Below are 26118 nucleotides of genomic sequence, written 5' to 3'. Positions count from 1 at the left end.
TGTTAGCTGAATGTCAGATAAATAACCAGTAAACTGTAAAAGTGATTACTAGGATTTTCAGATCAACTAAACATTTTTCATAGCACACTCTGCCTGCAGTAGTATTTCAAAAACATTAAAGGCCAAGATGCATCTCAGTGATTCCCATACAATATTAGTTTTTCTTTTTCTTTTAAATTTGTGCGTGTGTCCATTTTTATCATTCTGTGTCCCCTGTCAAAATTCAGAGTTTTTTGGCGGGTCCGTGAATGCAGCACAGGTGAAGCTTTCTACGAGTTCTTTTTTTCCCCTCAGCAGCAGTTTGTGATTCAAGGGGTGGATAACTGATTAGTCAATCCGTTCACAGCTGATCAGATCAAATCGATGGATGAGAAGAACAGCTGCTGCTGTGAGTGAAACTTTTAGACCCAGCAGAATGAACAGTTAAGTTTCACTTTCAAGGTGCATGATGTTCTGCTGCTCCATTTGTGCCAGAGTATGGTCTGCGCTCTGAGAATGTGATGCAGTCATAACTGAATGGTATAAATATTTAAACACCACTCCAAATGAACGGTCCAACGCTAAAAATAGACAATCTACTTGTGGCAGCAAATGTTTTAATTGTGGCGGGCTGCCACAAATAAATAAATGTGCAGGAAACCCTGCATCTGACCAATCAGCTGTTGTTTAAGTGAATGCTAATTATATGGAATGCAAATATACAGAACACGAGACAGCTCTTAGTGCATACAATAAGAAAGGCTGCTTTAAAATTACACAATACTGCACAACAAAAGATAGTGAATGACAATGCTATTTTTCTGCATCATTTTCAGTCAAAAAAAAATTTTCTACATTGAAAAGTAGTTGAACAGAAAATGATAAGAAGTCACTGCTCTAATTAAAATTCTTTTTTCTATGTCTTGGTAGCTGACAGTCAAGTGAATCTTTTGTAATCTGAAAAAAATGCAGCAGTTTTATTTTTCTGTCTACCTAATTCCTGGCACAGTTGTTTAAATTTAAAGTTTACTTTGCGTGCAGAAAGTGTGGTGTGCTTCTCTGTCTTATTCTCTCTTTGTCACAATATACAGTATCTCTCTCTGCTCACTTCTCAGTTCATGCTGCTTCCTCCTCAAACACATTTGATGAACAGGGCTGCCAAAGCACCACACAGAGCCGGAGTAAAATCCTAAAACAAACTCTGACTCCTTTAATGTCTACCATACATTCTCTTTAAATCATCTCGAAACATCAGATACATGCCAGATATGGATAAGTACTTGTTAAACCGACTGCACGCTCCTGTGTAGTGTAGAGAGTGGGGGTGATAAGGGATTTAAAACAGAGTTCTTAAAACAATGGGAAGCTAATTACTGTAGCGTGGCCCTCTGATTTTGCCCACAGTTTGAATCAGTCTAATCTGAAAATGATCCATATGTTTTTAGATTCAGTGCGACTCACATTTTTAGAGGATATTATCTCCAATTTTCATTGTGTTTTAACAGAAATAAATCAGATCAGGAATCCGAGAAAGAACATTCTCCTTGTGACTCCAGCACTTGCCAAGGATTCACCATACTTTTCACAGTTTTCTTCAGTATCAGTGATAGTTTTCTGCAACCTCATGGTTACACTCAAAACAGGAACTAATAATATCTAATTTGGTATACTGTTGCTGGTTACAAATTGCGAAAAAGTTTCAGTTTGCAGAAGCAGGCAGAAGTAACACCAGAGAAGCTAGATAATGTACAGCAGTGGAAAGAAGCAGCAACAATATGTTTTATAGCCACCGATGAAAAAGCCTACCTAAAAAAAATAATTATAAGGTTAAGTGTGTGTTATGTTGAGAATATTTTCACCACTGTGCTTTGCTGCAGACAACCCTTTCCGATGGTAAATGCATTAACAGCTTCAGTTTCCTATGCTTTCTTCAAACCCACCAGACTCCACTGACAAAAACATTAATTTCAGCTTGCAGCACACAGGAGCTGCTGGTCTACTGCTGCCTTGATCATTGTGCTTATGTTATTGTGTGACTTTGGTGTTGAAAAAGGTTGGTTTGGATTTCAGTCACTCACTAAAACAAACTAACCAATCAAGGCAGCGGTACACCAGCAGCATTTGTGTTCAGTGATTTTAAATGACTGTTTTTCTTAATGGAATCTGGCATTACAGAGAACGATATAACTGCTTAAGTTACCTGATGGAAATCGCTGCCTGAAGGCAAGGTAAAGGGGTGCAAATATTTTAAACATAGAGAACACTTACAACTGATATTACTTTTTTAGGTGGCTCTCCACAGCAGTGCATTGCTTAGTTTCCATGTAGGACTGCAGCCTACTTCTCCAAACTGTGGCCAAGTCAGCCATCATCTTCTGTAGATAATACACTGACTACAGACAAGTACCTCATACAACCCCACTCAAAAGATCCGAAAAATCCCTGTAAGCACACACTCTATAAACAGTCTGTCTCTGTCTTACCTTCCTGCAGGGCATCCTTCATGATAGATGCACCCCTGGGCGGCTCCTGGCTGCAGGCTGACCTGAAAAAAGGCTGGACCTGCCGGCAGACCTCCTCGCCTGGGTTCAAGCCCTCCCACATCCCCCTGAAGAGCCGCACCTTCTCCTCCAGCAGAGACATGATCTCTGTGTCCTTCTGCCTCAATAGATCTGATCAGAGACAGACAGCGGGGGAAAAAACATCAGTGGTATCTGGAGCAACCTTATCCCTGCTTTCTCTCACACAATCACTCTATAAACTTGTTTTTCTCACCTCTCATCTCCTTGGCTTTGGTCTCCAGTTGTCTCTTGTCATCTTCTGTCTCACTGGGAATCCCTTCATCCTCATCTTTCTCTCTGTCCAACAAACCAATAGGAAAAGTCAAACATAATGTATTAAATATGTAAATTCAACAGGATTAAACACCTACAGACCATAATTTATAGCATTTAAAAATCTACATCACTTACAATACCTATGGATACATCCACGGGTAGTTTTTTAGTTTTTTCATTTTTGCAACATTTTAAAATACACAAACTGACAACAAATATCACAGTATACAGTGCAGGGAGAGGCAAAAATGGAGTTGGCTTCTTTGAGGCCTCCACCCCCAAAAGAAGCTAAAATTTCACAATGTGATAAGGAACACAAACGTAAACACACAGAAATTGAAATGACAACATAAAGGAGATGGCAAACTAATAGCAAGGTAGAACAAAGTCTGAAACTAACTGCCAAAGATTTTGATAAGTGAATACTTGTTTAAATCATTTATCAAGCCCAAATGCCCCTCATTAGCGTGAAAGGAGGAGAGAAAGAGGATGACATGCAGCAGAGGGCTGTGGGTTGAAATCGAACCTGCAGCTGCTGAGACAACATGGGGCACCTGCTCTACCAGGTGAGCTACTGGGCACCCTAGGAATTCCACCATTTTGACATTTTATAGACAAAACAGTTCTTGAAAAACGATTAATGAATAAAAAATCAGTAGACCTTCAACAACCAATTAGTATGTACAACATCGACACCACAGGACAACCCTTTCACAAGACAGGGATTAGACAACCCTGAGGGAGCCAAAAATGTGATGTATATGACGCTTTGGTGGAGAAGACAGACAGAGCATCAGTAGAAAACTGTTTGGGTTTTTTATCTCCTCCGTTCCTGCCAATAGCCTGCTCTCAATTTTGTCTTGTGACAGAAGTCAGACAGGGGTAGAGAGAGAGACAGAGTACTAAATCTCTCTCCTTCCCGCTGGCTGCAGTCAAATAATCCTCTGCTTATAGTGAGCTGCCCTTGAAGGCAATCCAGCATTAGACTGTCCCTGAGTACATCCCATCCCCAGGTAGAGTAGTGCTAATCCTCCTGACAGAAAAGTGCTCTATCACAGCTTACCGTTTATTACTATCTAGAGAACTGGGCTGGGTCTAACTCCTGGGTTACAACACAGATATACCACAGGTGAACCCAAAGAGGCCAATACTGAATGTAAAGCAGTGCGAGTGCAATGGCGGTTACAGACTTAAGTAAATGGTGCAGGTCAAGTCAGGGGATGAATTTGGGCGTACATGCTAAGGAAAAACTAAGTAAAAATGTCATAACTTCTGGCTACATCTAATCCTTGAAGTATTAGCTTATTTCCTCAAAAACACTAAAATAAATCCCACTTACACAGACTGCATGGCTTCCTGGATGAGCTGCATCCAGGTGTTGCGTTCGTCCTTCGAGCTGGCCAGCACCTCCATCATCTCCGGCTTCTCGATGCCCGCCGTGATGAGGAAGAGGCCGCGCTCTTCGTTAGCCACCTCCCTCACGATCAGCTTCTGGAGGGAGATGACCGTGGAGCGCTGGTCCTACAGGGAGAGAAGGGTAGGAAAGGTAGGGAGGGATTGATGGAGGCAACAAGGGAGGAAAATGAAAAAAAGATGACAGTGGGAGGGTCGAGGAGGAGAAGGGGAGGAGGGAAGACAAGGTTGGGGAGACGATGGGAAAGGCAGGAAGAAGGGTGGGTTGAAGAAGGAGGGAGTAAAAAGGAGGGGCAGAGGGAGAGGATAATTATTGGGAGGAGAAAAGGGAAAGGAAATCAGGGGGTTAAAAGCATGACAAAAACAAATGCAGTGAAGACAGCAAAAAGATAGAGGGAAGCTCAGTTAGAAAAAGGGAGGATTATAGGAGGGATGGGCAGTTAGGTTAAAGAAAAAGAATGAAAAAGATGTGGGATAAACGGGAAAGAAGACACAATGAGACCCTGGTAAATGTTATCATCCGTGGGAGTCAGCTGATGTCTGGAGCCTCAGCAGTCTCAAGGCTGCAAAAGCTGTAAAGCACAGTTTAGTGCGCTAAGACCACAAACCGCTGTTTCATTTCTGCTCTATCCAGTAAAACTCTGGAATTGTGACCACATCCCAATGTTTTTGCAGCAATCTGAGGTTTGAAACAAAGGTACAGATAAGTCTGTCTGTCTACTGTGACTGGGCATGGGACAGTATGAACATTTAATGACACGATTACCTTGGCCAAAATGACTGCAATTAATTACATTATTTCGATAATCATCAAAATATCCTTGAAACTCTTGAAACAGAACTAAAAATACTGGAATTACTTCACCTTATATTTTTCTTAAGAAACAAATATTTTTATTACATCACACCCAGCCAACATTTGTATGTGGGGACCATGTAGGTAGTGAATAGGTTGAAAAATGGGCCCAATATTGGATTATCCAAAGTGCCATATTGCCAGTTACTCACATGGGTGGGTTTACCAACGAGGGCTCAGATAAAATGCCCATTTTAGGCCTGTACCCTGGTTCCCAGCTAGCCTTAGCAAACCAATGTGGGGTCCGATTTGGTAAACCCACCCATGTGGGCAAAAACCCACAGACAAGTCATTTTCTTCTTTTCTTTTCTTTTTTTAAGGGTCAGGCTTTTCAACAATTTAATATGGCATCATATCTTTTGACATGAAGAATGCCATTCCTTGATTATGGGTTGGTGTGTATACAGCCTGTTTTTGCAGAGTCTCTATATTGTTGGTAGCAGTCTCTTTGGGTGCTGCTGGACATGAAAATTCATCAATCTACTTATTGTGCGTGTTGTTCCAAGAGATAATCGCATTTTGTCTCATACCTAACTAAACTGAATTGAACTGAACATACTTAATTTCCAACATTTAAAATAAAAATTATGAAATAAAATACTATGTATATGTAAAATAAATGAAAATAATAGTGAACATATGTAACAGATTTTTAGTACGAAACATAAATTAACATTTCATGTCTGGAAAGGAGTCTGAAGAAGCAAAGTGCTTGTGTAGTCCTACTCCTGTTCTGTTCTCACCCATTAATACAGTCAGTCACATAAACCAACTCTCCATCCCACAACTCTGTTCATGCTTTTCATTTACATACATGTATGATCAACAACACTACCAAAAAAAAACAAAAAAGAAAACCATTTACAACAACATCAGTGTGACTGTGCTGTAAAATAACAGGAACAAAATCCACAAAATCAAGCGGGTTCCTCCAGTCAGACTGTTTTCCATCATTGTTTTACTGTCCTTCGACTGCATCTCAGCGAAAGAGCTCTCTTTGGAAACACTGAATGGAATTTGTACTAAAAAGACAAACTCTGGATGATACCCACTTGATTTGGCTGACTGTGACTCCTGGAACCTCATATTAGCTGCATTTAGCTTCACAGAAATACTCTGTCTTCAGTCCAGGTGACCTCTGACCTCACTTCTACAGGCTGCTTGTCCTGTTGGTGATCCTCAGAACCGAAGCCCAAAACTCAACCTGGTTCACATGGCTGTCGTCCATTTAGAGCCACATGTTATTCCTCTTTTAAATGTCAACAGCCTCAACTCAAATATGCCAAACCTCTTTTTTAATGATGGATGTGATTATTATGCCACAGGCCTGCCTCTGTTTTCATTCCTCCTACTGTGTGTGTGTTTGTGTGTGTGTGTGTGTGTGTGTGTGTTTTGCCATGATACTGTGAGCTCTGTAAACACGGAAAAAACGACCTAAACCTGTATGATTTATCACAGTTGGGTTAGATGCCAGGAGCCAGACAGCTTTATTAGGTGCAGCTAGCTAGCTTGCCCCAGGCAGGCAATACTACACAATGGGTAAGCTAAGCAGGCCAGCTAATGCTAACACTAGCAACAACAGTGGGATAGGAAAATATGACAACAACATCTGTGGCAGCGCTCATAAGATCTTCATTACAGGAGGGAAGGAGGGGAAATGAATGAAACAGCAGAGGGAAGGCTAGAGAGGGGAAAAAGAGGAGAAAGTGGAGAGACATTAAGACCCAGACGAAGAGAAAGATATGACAGTAGTATCCTACCAGCATTGCAAAGACATATTTCTGGTCCTTCTCTTGAAGGAAGACGAAGACGTCTGATAGTAGCAGAGCGTGGACATCTGGGGAGAACAGCCAGGAGAAAAATATTTGTGGCTGGATAAGTGAAAAGCTTAAACATATTTTACACATTTACAGAGAGACTGAAATTGTGGTCAGTTAATGAGCCGTGGGGCTGTCAGCATCAGTGTCTCCTCACCTTTTAGTCTTCCCTGGCAGTTCTTCAGCTGCAGCCCTCCATCATGGATTAGCCTCCTCCTCAGCAGATCCTCTCTGGCAAAAATCTGACCACTCTTCATCATCATGATGGACTTGCTGTCCATGCGGCTGTGAAAGTCCTTCAGACGGCGCCTTTTCTCGTGCTCGTTCACCTTGCTATCAACTGCCGCAATCACCTCCTTCACAAGCCGAACTGCGTCCGTCAGGTCTTCATAGTCTTCCTCGCTTTCTGTGTTGGACATGTGACGAGAGAGGTTAGACAGACAACAGTGCAGCAGTCTGGCTTTAACCAAAGGTTAGATTTGCTGTGAGCTGCAGAGTGTTGGAGATATCAGGCGTAGAGATATCTGCCTTCTCTCCAATATAATGGATCTTTATGGCACTTGGCTTGTGGTGCTAAAGTGACCAAAAAATATATTTGAAACTCAACAGCAATGACTCTTTCCAAAAACTTACGATCTGGTTACTCAAGATAATCCACAGACCTTGTTGTGAGCAGTTTTATATAGGAACCGATTTGATTTATGATTTTTGGAAAGGGACATTACTCTTGAGTTTTTCAAATGTATTTTTTTTTTGCACTTTGAGCACCACAAGCTAAGTGCAATCTAGTTCCATTGTATGTGAGAGAAGGTGGACATCTCTATGGCCACTATTTCCAACACTTGGCAACTCACACCAAAACAATCATCGAGATAAATCTTGATATACTGCACTACAGGTCAGAGGAAAAACATGTATTTTTGATTTTGGAGATAACTTTTCCTTTACTCCCATACCTGATAAACAGTTGGAGCGTGATCAAAGTATTCTTTTCATTTGTTTGAAAAAAAGAAAAAAAAAAAGATTTTAATTTCCATGCAGGTGCAAAACTGCCAAAAGTACAAATGCAGGCAAAAGCCATTATTGTTCAGCAAGTCCATTTGGTAATTTCATGGCTCCAGACTGACACACTTGAACCAGATGGGTAAAGTGAAGCAGCTGAGGAGGTGTTTATGCACGGCAGAAGGTGCAGTAAAATTTCGGTCCCCATTTTGGCATTTAACTGTGCCCGCTTTTCCACTCGCTGAGAAACCTCTTAGTTCAAATGCCATTACACAGAGTAATGAAGGCCTTTTATAGTTTTAGCTGATGGAGTTGGACATAGACCTCTATTAGGTCATCTAAACTTCTTTCACGTGTGTTGAGTTTTGCCTCTGTCATTTTGACATTCTAATTCCTCCTAGGTGTATATTTCAAAGTGCACACCAGTAAATTAAAATTGAGCTATTTTGAGATCACAGTTGCATTTATGGTCCTTAAAATTTAAAATACTTCCTTGCCACACCAACCTCTGCCCTTATTGAGAGAGGGACAACACCTTCTTGTGTGCTTGAGATTACTGTATTTTAGTTATATACATTGTTTTTCCCATTTATCTTACATGTCTGCTCAAGTCATTTGTATGAAAAACTGGCAACATTTTCACCAAACAGTTTCTACTTGTTAGCTTGTGTGTAAGATATTCTGAAAACATTTCTTTTTTCACAAATGTTCAAAAATTACTCCCTTTTCCTCACAAAGGTCCATTCAATATACTGAAGTAGAATTTAAGGATGTAAAGTACAAACATGCATGTGTGTGAGTGTGCATAGGAATCCATACTCATGATTTCATCTGATTTTAGTTTGCTATTTTCTCTGCTATTTTTCATTTTTGCTTGTTACATGTTGGATATTTTTGTGAAAGCATTATGGTAGTCAGAGAGCAAGATGTCAGGACAGATGAAAAGGAAATAGTCACTAATTATAAAACCTCCTGACCTGACCTATTGTTTCTGTTGCTGATCAGCATATCAGAGTCGGGAACTCTTGCACTGAACTTTCCCTTGTCAATTAAACAGCGCAGGCAATACTATGCTGACTTTTTCCATAAAGCTCCTGAAAGTTTCAAATGTTACATATTTCTCTGCAATATTAAAGATTTATGGCTGAATAAGCAACAATCACAGTTAAATTTCAGCACTAATTATTGAGAGGTAAACACTTAAAAACTCTGCTAACAAGCTACAGCAGACTGTGGGTGTGGATTGATCAGTATTAGCACATGATTACACATGAACAAAATTGTATGTATACTGTATATTTAGGGACTGCCCACATTTTGCACAAATATGGCTTTGGTAGTTGATAGTCATTTGCCTGCATTCATTCATTTGTGACCGTACCTGGAAGTGACAACACTGGCAACATTTGCAGACAAATGTTGCTTAACTGTTACATGTGCACAGAAATATATCACATTTTTCAAACTGAGCCCTAATTATTCTGAAGTAGCAGGAAGAACACTAAGAAAAAAAATCACTATGGTGGCCCGGAGAGCTAAGCCCTAGGCTTGGGCAGTATCACAATATTATGGTATACCAGGGTATTAAGATATCTCAAAGTATGCTTTTTAATACCGACATAAATACAGACACTCCTTTTTCTATTTAACTCATTGTATGTGGTGCACAGCATGCACCACCAGAGCTCAATCTCCAGTCTCTACTGGTGGAGCAGGCAGCTGAGCTGAAAGACACCGCAACACCTAGTGGTGGAGGGATACGTTATAGACTGTAAACGCCTGGTGGACAACAACAGAAGAGTCCGAGGGGGGTACGGCATCTAACTTGGTCAATTAAGGATTTATTCTGACCAAACTGGAGCTGGTGATTGATGGAACAGTGGACTCACTAATTTGATTACCAACAAGAGTAAACAAGATGGTTTGGGAGAGTTTTATTTTATTTCTGTTGAGTTTGAATGAAGTGTGTTTTATGATGTGTTAGCGCTGCACACTTATACTGTCATATACTGTATACCCAGGTGAAATTTCAGGAAGGTATGAAAAAAATAGATACCACAAAAGTCAAGTCAGAGCACTGCAATTAAGAAAAGAAATGCAAATAAACACAACATAGGCAATGCAGAAACAGGTTTAACAATTTGACAACACATGCGCAGCATTTAGAAAACACTTTGTCTTGTGTTGTGATCGACTCGCAGCACTTATCCTAAATACTGCAAATGTGTTGTCAGATTGGTTAAGCTGTTTCTTCATTGCATTTGTCGTGTCTATTTGTATGTCTTTTCTTGACTTGCAGTGCATTGAGCTCTCAGGGCCTCTGTGAATCCCCCATGTGAAATACTCAAAACTGTTCTTAGCAGAATGAAACTGTGTTTGTATGTAGAACCCCAGTCTGCAGAGAAACTGATTGAGAAAATAGGTTTCTCAGAGACTTTAGACAAGTAAATTAACTTCTAATGCTGAGAAGATTGATATAGAATCCGCTCTGGCATCTGTAAGGTAGCTCAGCCTAGCATGAAGACTAGAAATGGGGAACCGGCTGCTATATCTGAAGGTAACAATGTCAGTTTAGCAGCACCTATGATTAACACATTTTATCTTGTTCGTTTAATGCATACAAAAATCAAAGTGTAAAGACGTCGGATGGCTGTTTTCCCCCTTGTTTACACTTTAGAGCTAAGATAAGCTAACCAACTGCTGACTGGAGTTTCATATTTCGCTGTAAAATGACAAGATCAATGGTTACTCTGCAAGAAAGCAAATGTGGAACTCTTCTTTTAAACTTTTGTCAAATTGAAGTGTAGGTGCTCTCATCTCAACCTGCTGGGCTACTATTACTGCTCATGCTGACTATGTGACACCTCTGGTTATCTCTAATAAAGTGAACATTTACAAAAGCTTTTATAAACTGAGCAGAGGTTGAGTCAGTGTTAAGTGACTCAAAATGAGCATACTGTGATTCCTCTCAAAAGTCAAAGGAGAGTAATAACAGGGAGGTCAGAGTCAGCCGCACATGAGCGGCCTTGGAGTGCTCACAGTGGGACTACTTTTTACATGAATTAATTTAGCGTAGAAGTGCAAGAATTAAAATCACCAATGGCCTGCAGGTGTGCACTCTGAGAAAAGCCCAAGAGTTCATGCACCTTTGAAATACATGTTTTGTATACTGTGCATCAGAGTTTTGGACTCACTATGCAACATTTTTCCCTAAAGTGGGACATTTTCCTCCTGTGGTTGTTGTACTTCACCGCTCCTGCACACCAAAATACTATCTCTAGCTGTGAGTGTGCTGTGTTATTTCCACTCAGTGTATATCAGAGTTGGCAGGAGAGAGTCCTCTTAAAGCACCTTGGGGATTAAGTCAGAGCTCCCCCATCCCACATAGAAGTATAAACAGGCTTTGGGGAAGGATTAGAGAGAATGTACACAGTGGGAGGCCAGCTGACGAGAGCTGCTTTAAATCAGATATAAATATGGTGCGAAATATTTCAGCACCTCAAAGTATCCTTGATCTATTATCCTAAAAACACCCATCCGACATATGTCTCATTTTTTCTCAAAATATGTGAAACCATGTGTGAGGAATTCAACTTTTCAGGAGCGTTCCTAAAACAAGTGACACTTTGGTGTGTGTTGTTTTGCAGAGGCAGGCTGAACTGTGTGGGAAGAGGTGAAATTGAATCATGCGAAGAAAAAAAAGAGGAACCGATTAACTATTATATGAGATACTTCTAATTTTGTATATTCTCCGGAGCAAAGTGATGTGCCAAATAATAATGTAGCTCAGGAATAGATGCTGTCAAACTGAAAAAACTACCTCAGAGTTGTTTGAATGTGGTATTTGATATTCATTTTGTATTCCTTTATACAACTTTGGCTACATTGCTTCAGACAAGCAATTAACCTCGGGTGATTTAAAGCTGGATGATGCTTCACATTGGGTTGGCCTTTTAATGGATTAGTGCAAAAATATTCATCTCAACAGGTCTAAAACTTTACTTTAGTAAAACAGAATTATGTTGATAAAATGTTTAGATGTGGTTTGACCAAGCAAACTTAAGTGAACTAATTACAGCTATATTTTCATTATACAAATGCAGTGATTAGCCTTATTCTGTCTTTTTTTCAGGAAAATGCCAGTAATGGGAGTTTTGAGTTAAAGAAAAAACCTAGTTTAGAATAGGTAGAATAGTTTCCTTTGCTGCTTCTAATTTGTAGACTTAAAAGTCACTCTTGCTCTTGGTCAGGGGTTACAAATAAAGTGTTCCTAGTAGTGAATGTTTTACACTGTATATTTTATGCAGTATAATAACTAGAATTACTAGCTGGCAGTTGCATGCCTCCCTGCTCCTCCTGGAAGTTGCACCTACAGTTGACATCCATGTCTGTGAACACATGGATGCTTCACACAAATCTTCCCCCCGCACAAATTCAAGGTGAACACCCAAAATTAGTGTCACCAATTCAGTATCTGTTTAAACATCCCCCCCTCTGTTCCTGAGTGATGATGTTATGGCCACTTTAGAATATAAAATTTCATTTCATGAATTCTTGAGTTTTGGCCAAAAACATGCCTTGTGAGGTCAGAGTGACCTTGACTTTTGACCACCAAAATCTAATCAGGTCATTCTTTAGCCCAAGTGGCCATTTCTGCCAAATTTGAGGATATTCCCCAAAAGCCTTCTTGAAATATTTAGTTAAGAGAATAAGTAAGATTCAAGGTCACAGTGACCTTGACCTTTGATCACCAAAATCTGATCAGTTCATTGCTGAGTTAATGTGGACATTTGTGCCAAATTTGAAAAACAACCCCAAGGTGTTCTTGATATTGCACTCACAGGAATGGGAATGGGACAAATGGACATAAAAAACATGATGCCTCCAGTTTCAGCTTTCACCAGCACAAAAGTTTAAAAACACAGAGATCAATCAAAGACTTCAATCATCTTCAGTCACATAACTACTTGCTACTTCGTTAGCCTTGGTATAATAGTGTGTAGTTGCCAGAGCCATTCGTATTAAAACAATCCTCCTCTTTCCACCTTTCATATTTTCCTGTAAATGAACATAAAGGCAGACATGAAGCCAACCTTTAGTGTGCTGCAGCATTCTCTGAATCAGCACCGGGTACTTAGTTATCCTCTGGGTCACCAGCAAGATGCACTCTGGGATACCAAGCCTCCGCACGATACTGCTACTCATCTTTTTCTGCAAAAACAAAATGTGTTTTGGTAAAAACATGCCCACACAACAGGTGGCTCAAAACAAGACAATGTTTCAAATAATCAACTGGAAAACTTAAAGTAGCAGCGGTAGAAGAATACAGTAATAATACTTGAGAAAGTGTTTGCTGTGATAATAACAGTCAGATAAAGGAGGAGGAAGCGCTAACACTTCTGAAAAAATGAAAAACAGGCTCAAGGGTGGCAACGCTTTACACAAATGTTAACAGTACATGCACTGACTGAAGTGAAGTAAAGATGCAAAAGACTAAAAATGAAAAGAAAAGCGAGACAGAACAAGAAGGAGCGCCTCAGATAACACAATAAGAAGCACTCTATAGAGCACAGGAGAGTGTTTGTTAGACATCTATTCAACTAAAAACAATCACGTCTGGAAACCACACATCTTCAATTGCACAAAAAGCAGCTGCTCCAAATAGCAGCACTACTGTAGGATAGACTGGTGATAAACATGAAGGGCTAACAAGGCTTACTTTGATAAAGGCCTTGAATCGTTTATCTTTGGTGAGAAGATCCTTGTAGAAGTTCACGGCTTCGTTGTGGCGGCTGCAGAATCTTCCATAAACCCTCCTCATAGTTTCACCGTTGCATCCTGAGAACTAGAGCAGAATTCAACCAGCATGAATTCAGAAAATGAAAACTGGTCCAGCAGAGTTACAAAAAGCTGAGATAGCTCAAACTTTTATGGTTTCTAATTCTAATCTCAGTTGTTAAATTTCTAAACTCAAACAATTAGCTTGGAGAAACGTGAGGAATCAGTGGGCATACTGGGCCTTATAACAATATTTAAAGAACGTGTAACTGGACATTTAAGGTGTATGTATGTAAGCAGCAGAGTAAAACATTGTCATTAGCTAAAGATTCAAACCATTGATAATATTTTCCTGGAGCTAAGGACTAGTCTTGATTTACAGCAGTCCTGAAACTTGAAAAAAAGACCACGAATCTACAGCAATGCTAGAAGCTCTGTGAGGCTGTGTGTAGGCACTGTAACAGTGGCACGTTGAGCTAAATGCTCAAAATGACCATGCTAACATAATGATAATAACAGGGCTGCCAACTCAAGTTCAACTCCTAGTTAACTGTGCCCGCCAAATGAGTCAGGAGCCTGCCAAATGCACGTTTGGTCATTTCGTGGCCAGGCTCCCTTGGTGCAACTGTGACGCACTTGGGCACGCGGTGGGGTCTAAAGGAATGCATCACGATAGGTGAGTGCATTGGAGGCTGTGACAATCATGGCTTATCACACTCCCTACTTTTACCCCCTTTAATCACTCCGCTCCCCCGTCATGATGCACTGACAGTTTGGGAATCCTGCACAAACATTTCCTCAAAGGAAAGGTCTTGCTGTCTGGGACGGAAATAATTTTTAAACTTTATTTTTTTACCCAAACAATCTTTATCACATCATGCTGCTCATCAAAGCCACACGTCTACAGGCTGTTATAATTAAAATGCAGAGCTGCAGGCGATATTTTGACCTGCCTTGTTAAAAAAATGACGACACATATATGGCTGTTACTCTGGTTACCTAGTGTTGAGGGTGGAGACACCTATTGTAAGACAGGAACTGACGGTGCTGAAGGGAGTTATACATGGAACTAAACGTTTTGAGTCATATGTTGTGTGGAGCTGTGTGAACTCTTTGTCAACGTGTGCTTTGAAACAATATGTTTAATGTGCACGTAAGCATGGGAGGTTCTGTGGTTAATTTACACCAGTCTGATGCTGATCACACAACACTCAGTAATTGTGACTTGACTGTGATGTCATTACTCCAGTGAGACTGCAGATGGAACAGATACCTGCTGCTTTCAGATGGCTGTATATAAAGTCATTAGTTTTAAAGGTCGTCCACACCGAGAACAATAACAATAACTAGAAATATATTGTTATAAAAACGTTGATGACAGTGGCGAGCAAAGTCTTTGGAACTAATTGGAGAGATCTGATGAACGACAAAAACACTGAAAATCAATCAAAATCTAGAGGAATTTTCAGCTGATGACACAGTGGCAGCCAGCATGGCTTTCTTGGTGCCATTGTTTACAAAACATTATTGTTCATTAGTGTGGGTGCTCACATGGTTATAGTTATAGTTATAATTGTTGCTGTGTATGGCCCTTACAGATAAGGCCATGTGTATAATACTAACTGGCGTGATGAACGGGGCTTTACTCCCCCCGGCTGATATTAATGCCATAACCACTGTTTGAAAAATCATGTTGTAGAATAAAGTTTGTGTTGCTGTTCTAGCGATTAACTGAATTATACATATTATCAAATAATTCATGCTTCTTTTAATTCCATTTTAGGAATCTGTTTCATCAAATATATTAAGCCAGCTACATTTGGCTGGTTTTAACTTTTTAAGTGAACTCAGGGTGATTAATCAGCATCATTTAGCCTATGATGTCTGGAGGATGGCAAGTATGCTGATCAAACATATTTCCTCATCACTGACCCTGATTTGACCTGCCTTTTCATCTATAAATGCTTTAAACTTGAATTTTGTTGCTTTAATTTTTCTTTCATATAAAGTAGTGAGTATTTGCAGCCTTAAGGTGTCCTGTGCGACCAACACAGGTTGAATTGCTTTAAAAGACAAAAAATGAACTCGTCATGTGGAATTACAAATTTAGGACTTGCACTGTCACCACACTAGCCCTTCCCTCCTCTAACCTGACTGAGCAGTATGTCTCCTATCCTGTGGATGATGAAGCCTCCCTCCCAGCTCCCCCCCTCCGGCTGGCTCTCCCTCTTCCTCTCCAGGAGGCGAAGGAGGTGCTGCGTGTGGAGCTCCAGGAGTTCGTCCAGAGCGGGAAACAGCTTCTCTACTGTCTGCTGCTCCAGCTGCACCTCCTTCTGCAGGCCTTTGCTGTAGACCTCTGACATGATGCGCAACGTCCGAATGTGATGCATCTCCGTCTGCATTAGCTCTGCAGGACATAAAAAGAAGTGGTACTTAGTTGGAGACTTAAATGAGCAGCAGGCTATACCCCTTACACAGATCTACGCATTTACATAAGGGCGTGGAGCCACAGTGCGTTCTTCCTCAGCAGAAAAGCAGTGGAAGGTTGCAGGGAAGTGCGTCATTGCAGTGATTCATGATTCATGATAAACGGTTTTGTTTTTTAAGACAAAGACTTCTTATCTTTTATGTTAGCAAGGTAGCTAAAGCAACACTACATTAACAGAGGGTTGACTACACAGTTAACAATAAGTTTACAAAGCATACAGTGGTAAAAATGGGCTTTTCTGTCGTTGTTCTTATAATTTCTGATTGACATTTCATACAGTAGCTAAACAGGATGCAATGACATAACCTTTTTGAAAAGTTAAGAGATTTTCTACTAGAAGCACTCAGAGCAGCTGCACAAAAAAAGTCAGAGCACTCTGCAGCGAAAAAAAGTGACACCGTGTATGGCGCCTTTCACTTTCTCCTCATTTGGAAAACGAGGTGGACACAGGACCCAATTCTACTTCAAAGGTCTACAAAGACTTTCAGAGAAGCCATTGCATGAGTCTGTGTGTCACTGCATACCTTAAATGAGTTTGAAATGATTCTGAAATGTACATTTCTATATTCATATATTCGCCATATGTAGATTCTAATCAAATGCTAGAGGCATCTCAAACAGGATATATCTCACTGAATATTTAAAATCTTCAATCTCAATAAATTATTGAGACTTACACATGCAACTGAAACAAACTGAAGTAAAAGTTATCAAGACATGCTAATGACAATTTTTCTTTTACACTGCATCTCAGATCTCTTGCCAAATACCATTAAGCATTAAGCTAGTTCAAAAGCTTTTTCTCTACGTTAAGTTACCTCAAACCATATACAGTAGTAAAAGTAGTAGTAGTAGAGCCCTAGATGAGATTAATCTGGAGAAACATATTCAGCTGCACTTTTTAGCTTAAACATTTTTCCAATTTTTCCACTAACTTCTTAAGATCCAATCTAAAAGCATTATTCAGTTCAAATGTACCGTATATGACATCCTGTCTCTTCACCAGCTCTTTGTCCAGCTGCTGCAGGTACTGCTGCTCCACACATAAACTCCACGAGTCAGCCTCCAGCTCTTTGGCCTCTGCCTCAAACTCCCCCATCAGCTGGCCGTCCATCATCTCCGTCCCTGCACCAACAACACAGTGTGCACTTACAATTTGAAGCTCATGTTATATTTTCTACACTTCATGTGCATTAAACAGCTATGATTTACATCAAGCCCATTTTTTTTGCAGTATCTATTTGTTGTTTGCATTATTTTTTGAAAGTCTTGTAAGTAAATTACAACATAAAACAGGTTTAATAAATTAAGATGTGTGAAAAATGCTACATTTCATTCCTGTACTGTATATGGACCAAAACTGTATTTTCTGGAATTATTCCCTCACACTGGCAGTGCAATGTGAGTTGAGATTATTTTGTTCTTTCACATTGTTTTTCTATCAGAGGCTTTGAGTCTTAGATCCCAGCTGACCTGCAGCTGTCTTGTGTAGTCAGATCAGTGGTGCGTGTGTGTGTGTGCGTGTGTTTACTGACCTTCATCTGTGAGTGATTCCATGGACTCAGTAACCTGGTTAGTTCTGTTGAGGGAGTCAGTAGACTGGGAGAGATACCGCAGGCCTTTAATGGGTATCTCGTCAAACACCGGACTGAATGGAGCGAAAATAATAATAACAAACAACACAAACACTCATTAAGCTGTAAAACACACATGTTGCACTGTAAATGCAGAGGTCAAACAGATTGTTAACAAAACAAAAAAAGGCAAATTGCTAAACAGCTTTAATATATAAAGGTTAAATAGCAACAGAAATGTTTTATTTCATTAAAACAGAAATGTGATTATCATCATTACATACATACACAACATAGATACACTCACAAACACACACACACATGCTCACCCAGCGATGTTGCTGATGGAGAGGCTCTTGGAGAGGTTGTTGCCATGGAAAGTCATGATGCTTGTGTGTCTCCGTGGTGGGATCATCAGGGAAGAATGGTCTTCGGGGGACAAGATGGCAGACCAGGGGCGCTCCCTCGTCCCACCAGCTGGTCCAGAGACAGATGCATTACAAGAGATAAATATCATACACTGTGTACTATATGAGAAAATAGGCTGGTCCTCACTACAGTCGATCATTTTTATTTATAAAGGTCTCTCCCGCACAAGCTGCCTCAATGCATAACTTCTCTTCTCAAGTTTAAAACCACTGCTCACCAGAACAGATTTTGGGGCTGTTAAACTCTAGTTACCCCTCAGGTAAATACCGAACTTTTACTTCTTTGCACCTTAAAAAATAAAATGAATTATGGAGGGCTTTAAAACTTGAATGTCTCATCCTGCTGGTCGATTTTAAACTTTTAACTCTGAATTTATCTACAGGGTTCGTGCACATTTTTATGGAAAATTCTGATATTCTCTATTACTTTTCAAGGACCCATAATAAAGTTTCTATGACCATTCAAAACCAGTATAGTAGTGTTGCTGACTACACAGACGGAACTGAATGGTATACTGTACTTCAAATGTTAAATATTTAGTTGAATGTCACCATTAAAACAACAACTACCATAGATAAATTTGCCATCATATTACATCACATGGATGATAACAGTGACAATTAATTTAATTAAAAACTTTCAAGGATTTTGCTGATACCATCACTTTTCAAGGCCTGGAAAATGAGATTTTAGAAATGACTTAATTGTCATATCTGTCTATGCTCTCTGATCTGTCTGTGCTCTCTATGCGCTCTGTCTATTTCTCTTTGTTGTACTCAGGTCTCTCTTCAAAAAGAGATCTTATTAGTTGCCTGATTAAAACTTTCCATAAACCACAGGAGATCTTAGGAGGATCCCTGACGAACTCCTTAATACTGCCCTGCAAATGTGCTGTAATCTCTTACTTTTTGAAAATCTCATATTCCTCACATTTTAACAATATGTACATTTTATTTTTTAAATTTTTAACTTCTGTATGCATATTAATACATGATAATTAAGATTAAGTTCTTCTACTACCCAAAACACTTTCATTGAATCCTTTTATTTACAAACCATCCTGCTTCATGGTGAAACATTTTTGAAATTATCCTATGGGTAAGTACTTTGTTTAGCCCTTTGAGAATCTGGTAATCCTTTAACTGATCTAAAAACATTTCTTTAAAAAAATCCTAAATCTAGATTTACTGGTGTTGTTGCCCAGTAGAGACAACTATTCCTGGGGAATTCTGCCCAGATACCTTCATTTCTCACTTTGAATCATTGTGCAAGATCCATTCCCTTTATATTTCCTCTTGTAGTTAGAAATCCTTATTTTGACTGACTCCCTTGATCTTACAAAAGTCCTAAAACTAGTTGTGAGTGTATAAGAAGTAGAAATAAGGCACATAACCCTAGTTTAGTTAAGCAACTTCCAGTCCAAAAGATGCTAAAACAATGAAAACTTCAACAATAATTCAATGGGCTTTGGCATCGTATCTGTAGAGGAAAACTGGAAATGAAGATTTGTAAAAAATCTGAGTTTTGTTCGAGACTCACATTTATTCCTCATTGTGACTGTAGGCTGTTGACTTGAATCTGGTACAGCAAACTGCTGTTTGGGCATCTAGCCAGAGAAACAGAGCATAAAAGCATAAATGAGGAGTTCAAATCAATACTGGCTGCAGGACAGCAGAATACTACAGCATCAGTGGAGGAGTTACTCTGAGGGAACTTTTACCTTCATCTTCACCTTGGCACAAACAGGCAGGCTGTCCCTGCAGCTCTTATGGACGGAAGCATTACAGTCTGGAAAGAAAAGCAACAGAATACTCAGTGAATACTATGAGTACGATGGTTGGTGGAGGCGGGGGGGTGTAGAGGGCGTGTGGAAAGGTGGGGGCTAGAAATTCTGACTGGTTTTCAGAGCCGGCCAGGAAACTCCACCAGCCCACTAATGAAAGCCAGACTGGAGCAGAGGAGCATGTGATGCAATCGAGGGGTAATACTGCTCGTGGACGAAGGAGGGGGAAAAAAGAGAAAGATGGACTGAGGAATGACATGCACATAAACACTGAATTGCATGGGAAAATTTCAATTATATAAACATTCCCAAATCACCATTTTGGAACAAGGGTCATCATTCAAGATTGCTAAAATAAGAGCTCTGTAATCCGATCCCACTGACAGACTTTAATTCCCTTGTAACATACTTTGTTTAAAGTTTTTTAAAGTGAGTTGACTTTGAAGCAGAGGTCGATCGAGAAGGGAGAGAGGAACAGCCATCACTGGTCTTGTCAATGTCAAGCTTCACAACAAAACTCCACTGAGTTTCCACAAACTTTAATAGAAGCTTGTTTCCAATAGAAAGAAGTGTTTTACACAGACATGTTGCGCAAGTGAAACCCAACAAACCCACTAACAGACCGTGTCATCCATGCTAACTCGCATACAACATTTCCGCTCTTAGGATTACATCAACAGTTACGCTCTGAGTCAGGGTGAGAAAATAATCCTGTGTAACCCAACAAGAATAGAAAGACAGCAACACTTTTAGGGTTAGAGGTTCACCTTTAAGAGTAAGAGGTTCTACTTTCCATGGTTAAGGGTTCTTTTTCAGGATTAGGGGTTCTAAATGCAGGGTTAGGTGCTCTATTCTCAGGGTTATGGGTTCGACTTTCAGGGTGAGAGATTTTACTTTCAGAGTTAGGGGTTCTATTTTTAGGGTTAGGAGTACCACTTTTAGGGCTCAGGGGTAGGGTTAGAGGATTAGGGGTTCTGCTTTCAGGGTTAGTTGTTCTATTTTAAAGGTTACGGGTTTTACTTTCAGGGTCAGGGGTTCTATTTTAAGGGTTACAGGTTTTAATTTCAGGGTTAGGGGTTCTATTTTAAGGGTTACGGGTTTTACTTTCAGGGATAGGGGTAGTACTTTAGGAATAGGGATTCTTCCTTCAGGGTGAGCGTTTCTACTTTCAGGGTCATGGGTTCTATATTCAGGGTGAGGTGTTCTGCTTTCACTTTCAACTGAAAAGTGCCTTTACAATTGTGTTACTGTAAAAGAGATTTGGATGAAAGTATCCGCCTGGTACATTATGTAATAACTATCTAATTATGACTCGCACAGTAAAACCAGCTCAAATTCCTGCAGTGTTTTTCTCCTCTGGTTGAAAAACACTGGTTTTATTGGGTATTTTACTGCTTTTTGTGGACGTCTAACTAATTCCAGCTAATCTCAGACAAAGGATCACTGTATTTGTCTATTGAATGGACACTAGCCAGACATCTGTGAGTACAAACCTCCCGAAAACACCCTAGGAACCGTCTGTGGCTCCAGCAATCTGAACCAGACTGACTGAACACAACGAGAGCTGTTTTCTGAGGCAGATTGTGACCATTGTGAGGACTGCTGCGATCCATCGCAGAGCTGGTTTCTCCTTTTAAGGTTTTTTTTTAGGGTTGTGCCAAAAGGCTTGTGCAATAAACTACATCCTCTTTAGGGCTGCTGCAGCTGCTGTTTCAGTGGAAAACAATGCAAAAGCTGTTTTGTTGTCTGTACTGGAAGCCTGACTGGGTTACATTAGAAGTAGCCCTTGAGAGAGTTTCACTACTTCAAACAAATCATGAAGCTGGCTCAGCTGAGTCTGAGAAATTCCGCCTTTGCAGACTTTCTTTTTTTTGTCATTACAACACAAAAATACAACAATATAAATTATCAATGTTTTCTTATGATGTTAGGACTTTATTTACATTAGAAAAAAGTGAGCAAACCTTTTTTTCTATTAAGATCAGTTGACAAAATAACAGAATAGGTTTTTGGCACCAAAAATCTCTTACATTACATATGTGCATATATCCTATAAATGATACCATCCAAAAGGACTGACCAAGCCTTTACAGTAAGTTGATGTAGCCTCTTGTTTACTATGATTCATGCATGGCAATGTATTTACACTACACAAGCAGCTTTTCTTCACAACTACAGCTTCTATTTACTCCTTACAGTATTTAATATTCTCAATATTCGCACCTTTTCGATTCAGTATTGTGTTCCCAGCAGAGAGCTTAGCATGTTTTTAAATTAACAATTAATTTTCAATAAGAGAATTTCTTTGAATGGTGGAACAGGCTTTAATTAGAGTAGCAACAGGAGTACCGATCAGTCACCAACAATGAAAGAACACAAACTAGTATGAAATAACAATGGCAAAAAAGAAACAAACAGTCATGGGTACTTACGCGTGCAATGGAAAGCCTCCTTGCTGTTGAAAGCCTTATTGCACTGGAAGCACTGGGCCACCTGGCCCGAGCTGACTGGTGTGAATAGATGACCATTGATCACTTTCTTGTCCTTCTCCTTGCCCTCCCTTTCTTTCTCCTTCTTCTCTCGCTCCTTTTCCTGCACAGGTGGAATTATCAAAGTTAGGAACACAAAACAGACCATATCAAGGGTAGAGTTGGGTGACAAGATGAGACACGGCATAGTAAGTCTCTCAAGAAAACTTAAACTGCACATATTATGACAACATCTTGGATTTCAAGCCAATGAATGACTTGACCTAACTGCCTGCAGGCAATGCAGTGTGCCGTTTTGTCGGATACCCTTATGTTTATTGTCACCCCCCAGGCAATGGACGACAAACAGCTAATTCGTGAAGTTGACACGAGAAATCATCTATTATGATACCTTCTTATTACACTAGAAAACCCTTAAATAGGTGTCCGCTGGCTGGAGGGAAATCTCCAGGGAGCTGAAGTTTAAGGTAAATGACTATCACTAATAAGAAGCTAGGGCTGCATGTTGTTAGTTATATTGTATGTCACTTCAATTAAATATCATCATATAAAGCGGGTACGTTAAAATGTTAAAAGGAATGTTATAAACATAGGAGGACAGCAAGTAGTCTCATCTTTTAGGTGGTTCTGTATCCAGTCTGATCTCGAAGACCAAGCTGATGGTGTCGGGTGATTTGTTTAAATGACATGGCAGAAGTGCATATTTAAGGCATTTGATGTGGACAGAGAGCTTCCATGTTACGTGACACAACGTGATAGTCTGACGCTTGTTTGCTGTTAGGACACGGTGTCACTATGTTTCAATCGGGACTGGCTGCTAAGTCAAGTGTGACATCTATGACAATTAGTATACCGGTCTGGTCAGGTGTTTGACTCAATATCAAAGCGGTTTCAAATTTTTTACACTGGCCCAAATCTAGTTGGGAGAGAAGGGCAATTACTTTAACCCTTTTTTTTTTTTTAACAGGCAATTTGATATTTGGGGGGGTGGGCTATGCTGTCTTACCTGTAGAGTGACACACTGACAACATGTATCAGCATTTGGCCAGTAGCTCATTTTAAATTCCAATCTGAATCCAGCAGAGGAACATTATTACTGTGATGTGCTACGCAGCAGGGGGCTTTGCATATTAAGTGATGAATTATTTATGCTGACAACAAACTGTCTCATTAAGAGACTGTTTTTAATGTAGTGCATCTTTGTTTTAGGGAGTCTTTGCTGTTTGGCCTCCTTTAAAATGATGTGATTTTCTTTCTAAAACTGATAATTTGATCTATTTTTACAAGATTACTGGTAGGAGTTTAAAATGCTGGAAATCATGCTAAGCAGTAGATAACCAATTATAGTTATGGAAATAAGATGATTACAAGAATATTCCATATTATGTTGTTTTCAGCTACTGTAAAGCTCCTATTTTTTCTTCTTTAACCGTCTTATGTTGAATGAGCAGGGATGACTTCAGTGTGAAACACACTTCTGCAGGATGCATGACTACTGATGGAGACACACTGTCTGGGAATCAAATCTTTGACCTTTTCTATAACAGGGCTGTCTTTCTGTGGCCTCTGCATTAATGGACGAGGTCATCCTCAGCTGCTGGTCATCTCTGAACACTGAGCTGAATCACAATCCCATAAAGCGATGCCTAGAAGAACAGAGCTCTTATTCTCTTGGATTTACATCACAGAGCCTCCACCCAAACCCAGAGGAAATGGGAAAATGGAGTTTCCAGCTCATTTTAATGGTCGGCCCTGGGCCTCATGGTTTGAGGGGACCACAAAGCTCTGACACACTAGAGCTCATTTTGTTCAGTTGCTTCAAGATACCATAAGGCTGACTCGAACACAGAAAGCCTGCATGTTTTTCAGCCATTACAACATTTAGCATTCATTCTCACTTCCTGCAACAAGCTGCCTAACCAAGGGTGAAATGCATTGACAAACTTATACGAAGCAGAAGCCTAATAAAGCATTTTTCACAGCAAATGAACCCTTTCTAAGAATCCTTTCCAGAAGGGTGCTTGATTATATCTAAAAAATTCAGTAACAGTTCAACTTATTGGAAAAACACAGGAAGCAAAGATGATTCTCAGCACATTCCTTTTGGCTACGAGCCTCCACAACAGGAGAAGTAATCAATTGTGACATCCAAACCACATATTTGAACAAAAAGAAGTTCGAGTGAAACATACTGAAACAGGCAATGACTTCACTGGAAAAAGACATCAGCCCAGAGGGGAACACCGGGCACTTTTAACATGATATTGTGACAGTCCCTTTCACTACAATTTGACTGGGAAACCAGAGCACTCTCTTCGCCTACCTCCAGCCAACCTTTCCATCTCATTGAGAAGCCATGGCTCCCTGTGAATCTCCTGTATAACATCCCTGGCTGCGGCTGAAGCTTCTAACAGCGTTGAGGCTCCATCAGGAAAGCTAAATGAGGAAGTAAGCTGCTTGCTACGGGAGGTGTGATTTCTGCAATGATCCTCCACTCTGGTACAGACACTATGTCAAAACTGCACTAACTACATCCCCTTTCAGAACATTCACACTTAATGGATATTGTACAGAAACAGTACACATGTACAGCACAGCCAAACACAGACCAGCTGGCAGTAGCCACAAATAAATAATTTAAATATAAATATTTTTAGAAGTACTTGATGACATAATAGTCATATTCTTTGATTTCAAAGCCTCATCCAGTTGAATTCAATGAAAAAAAAAAACAATGAAATGAATGAAGTTTTAATGTGGTGTGTGACAGGTCCGTGGTCGCTGAGGTGGCCATTCTGGTTATCACTGAATATATTCCAACTATATCATGGACTCAATCCAAGAACCAGGTGCCAATTTTAACATCAGAGCTTTGCCAGTTTTCTGTAAAAACCATGATCAATAATTTTGATCTTTAACAGGGGGTGACAAGACACAGGCTCTTTCAGAATCCTGTCACTTTAAAAGCAAAGTGATGACTGAGGTAAGAGAAGAGATTATAATACCACAGCCAACTGCGACTTCCTGTTTTACTTCCTGTTCACCCCTCTGTGTCTCTTTGCAAGAGCTGCACAATTACAGGCTGCAAACACGACTTTACACAACTATATATAGCCCCTTTTATTCCCAAACGAGACTTTTTAACAGGGCGATTTTAAAATCTAAATATTGATAACAGTATTCTAGAATCATATTAATTGATGCCAAAATACAGTATGTCCCTTCTGCTATTTTCATGTTGTAATTCTGAGTTTTGTGATTTCTGAATTGTAGTATTATGACTTTGAATCATGTAAAGTCATCCAAGACGAAATATTTCTTTTACTAAAAATATTTTACCTCAAAGATATAATCAGGATTATCAGTGATCACAATAGCCATTTTTACACAGCCTCTTCAAGGTGGGATTTCATGTCCTTATGCCACCTTGTTGTTCTGTGTAAAAGGTACCACTGCGGAATGGAAGGACATAGTGGTCTCGCCTTTTGGCCAATAATAGAGGTAGTAACATCACTGAAACAATGTCTGTAAACACAAAACAACCAGCAGGACGGGATCATGGGCGCCATGGCTTTGACATTTTGACATCATTATACATGCGGCCCACTGCTGGAGATTTAAAAAGTAGCTGTTAGCAGTTAGAATCTAACTTCAAGTGGAAGAACAGCTGAAA

General features: G+C 39.9%; 1 protein-coding gene across 9 annotated transcripts in view; it reads right to left on the bottom strand.

The window, feature by feature from the left end:
• The window catches only part of akap13a (A-kinase anchoring protein 13a), a 147965-nt gene that overhangs the window by 15641 nt on the left and 106206 nt on the right, over window positions 1–26118 (bottom strand). For all 9 annotated transcript variants that reach the window (XM_088080670.1, XM_088080668.1, XM_088080658.1 and 6 more), the window contains 14 exons: window positions 22389–22548; window positions 19894–19961; window positions 19713–19779; window positions 18074–18221; window positions 17706–17818; window positions 17149–17295; window positions 15833–16089; window positions 13624–13749; window positions 12998–13115; window positions 7060–7308; window positions 6846–6922; window positions 4156–4337; window positions 2755–2837; window positions 2463–2651 (listed from right to left, as the gene is read on the bottom strand). In XM_088080670.1, the coding sequence (XP_087936796.1) occupies window positions 2463–2651; window positions 2755–2837; window positions 4156–4337; window positions 6846–6922; window positions 7060–7308; window positions 12998–13115; window positions 13624–13749; window positions 15833–16089; window positions 17149–17295; window positions 17706–17818; window positions 18074–18221; window positions 19713–19779; window positions 19894–19961; window positions 22389–22548 (1984 nt within the window). The remainder of the gene's footprint in view (window positions 1–2462; window positions 2652–2754; window positions 2838–4155; window positions 4338–6845; window positions 6923–7059; window positions 7309–12997; window positions 13116–13623; window positions 13750–15832; window positions 16090–17148; window positions 17296–17705; window positions 17819–18073; window positions 18222–19712; window positions 19780–19893; window positions 19962–22388; window positions 22549–26118) is intronic.

The sequence above is a fragment of the Plectropomus leopardus genome, chromosome 1, assembly GCF_026936395.1.
Source record: "Plectropomus leopardus strain MGB_pleo_1.0 chromosome 1, ASM2693639v1, whole genome shotgun sequence".
Taxonomy (NCBI): Eukaryota; Metazoa; Chordata; class Actinopteri; order Perciformes; family Serranidae; genus Plectropomus; species Plectropomus leopardus.
This window is presented reverse-complemented; position numbering and strand designations above follow the sequence as displayed.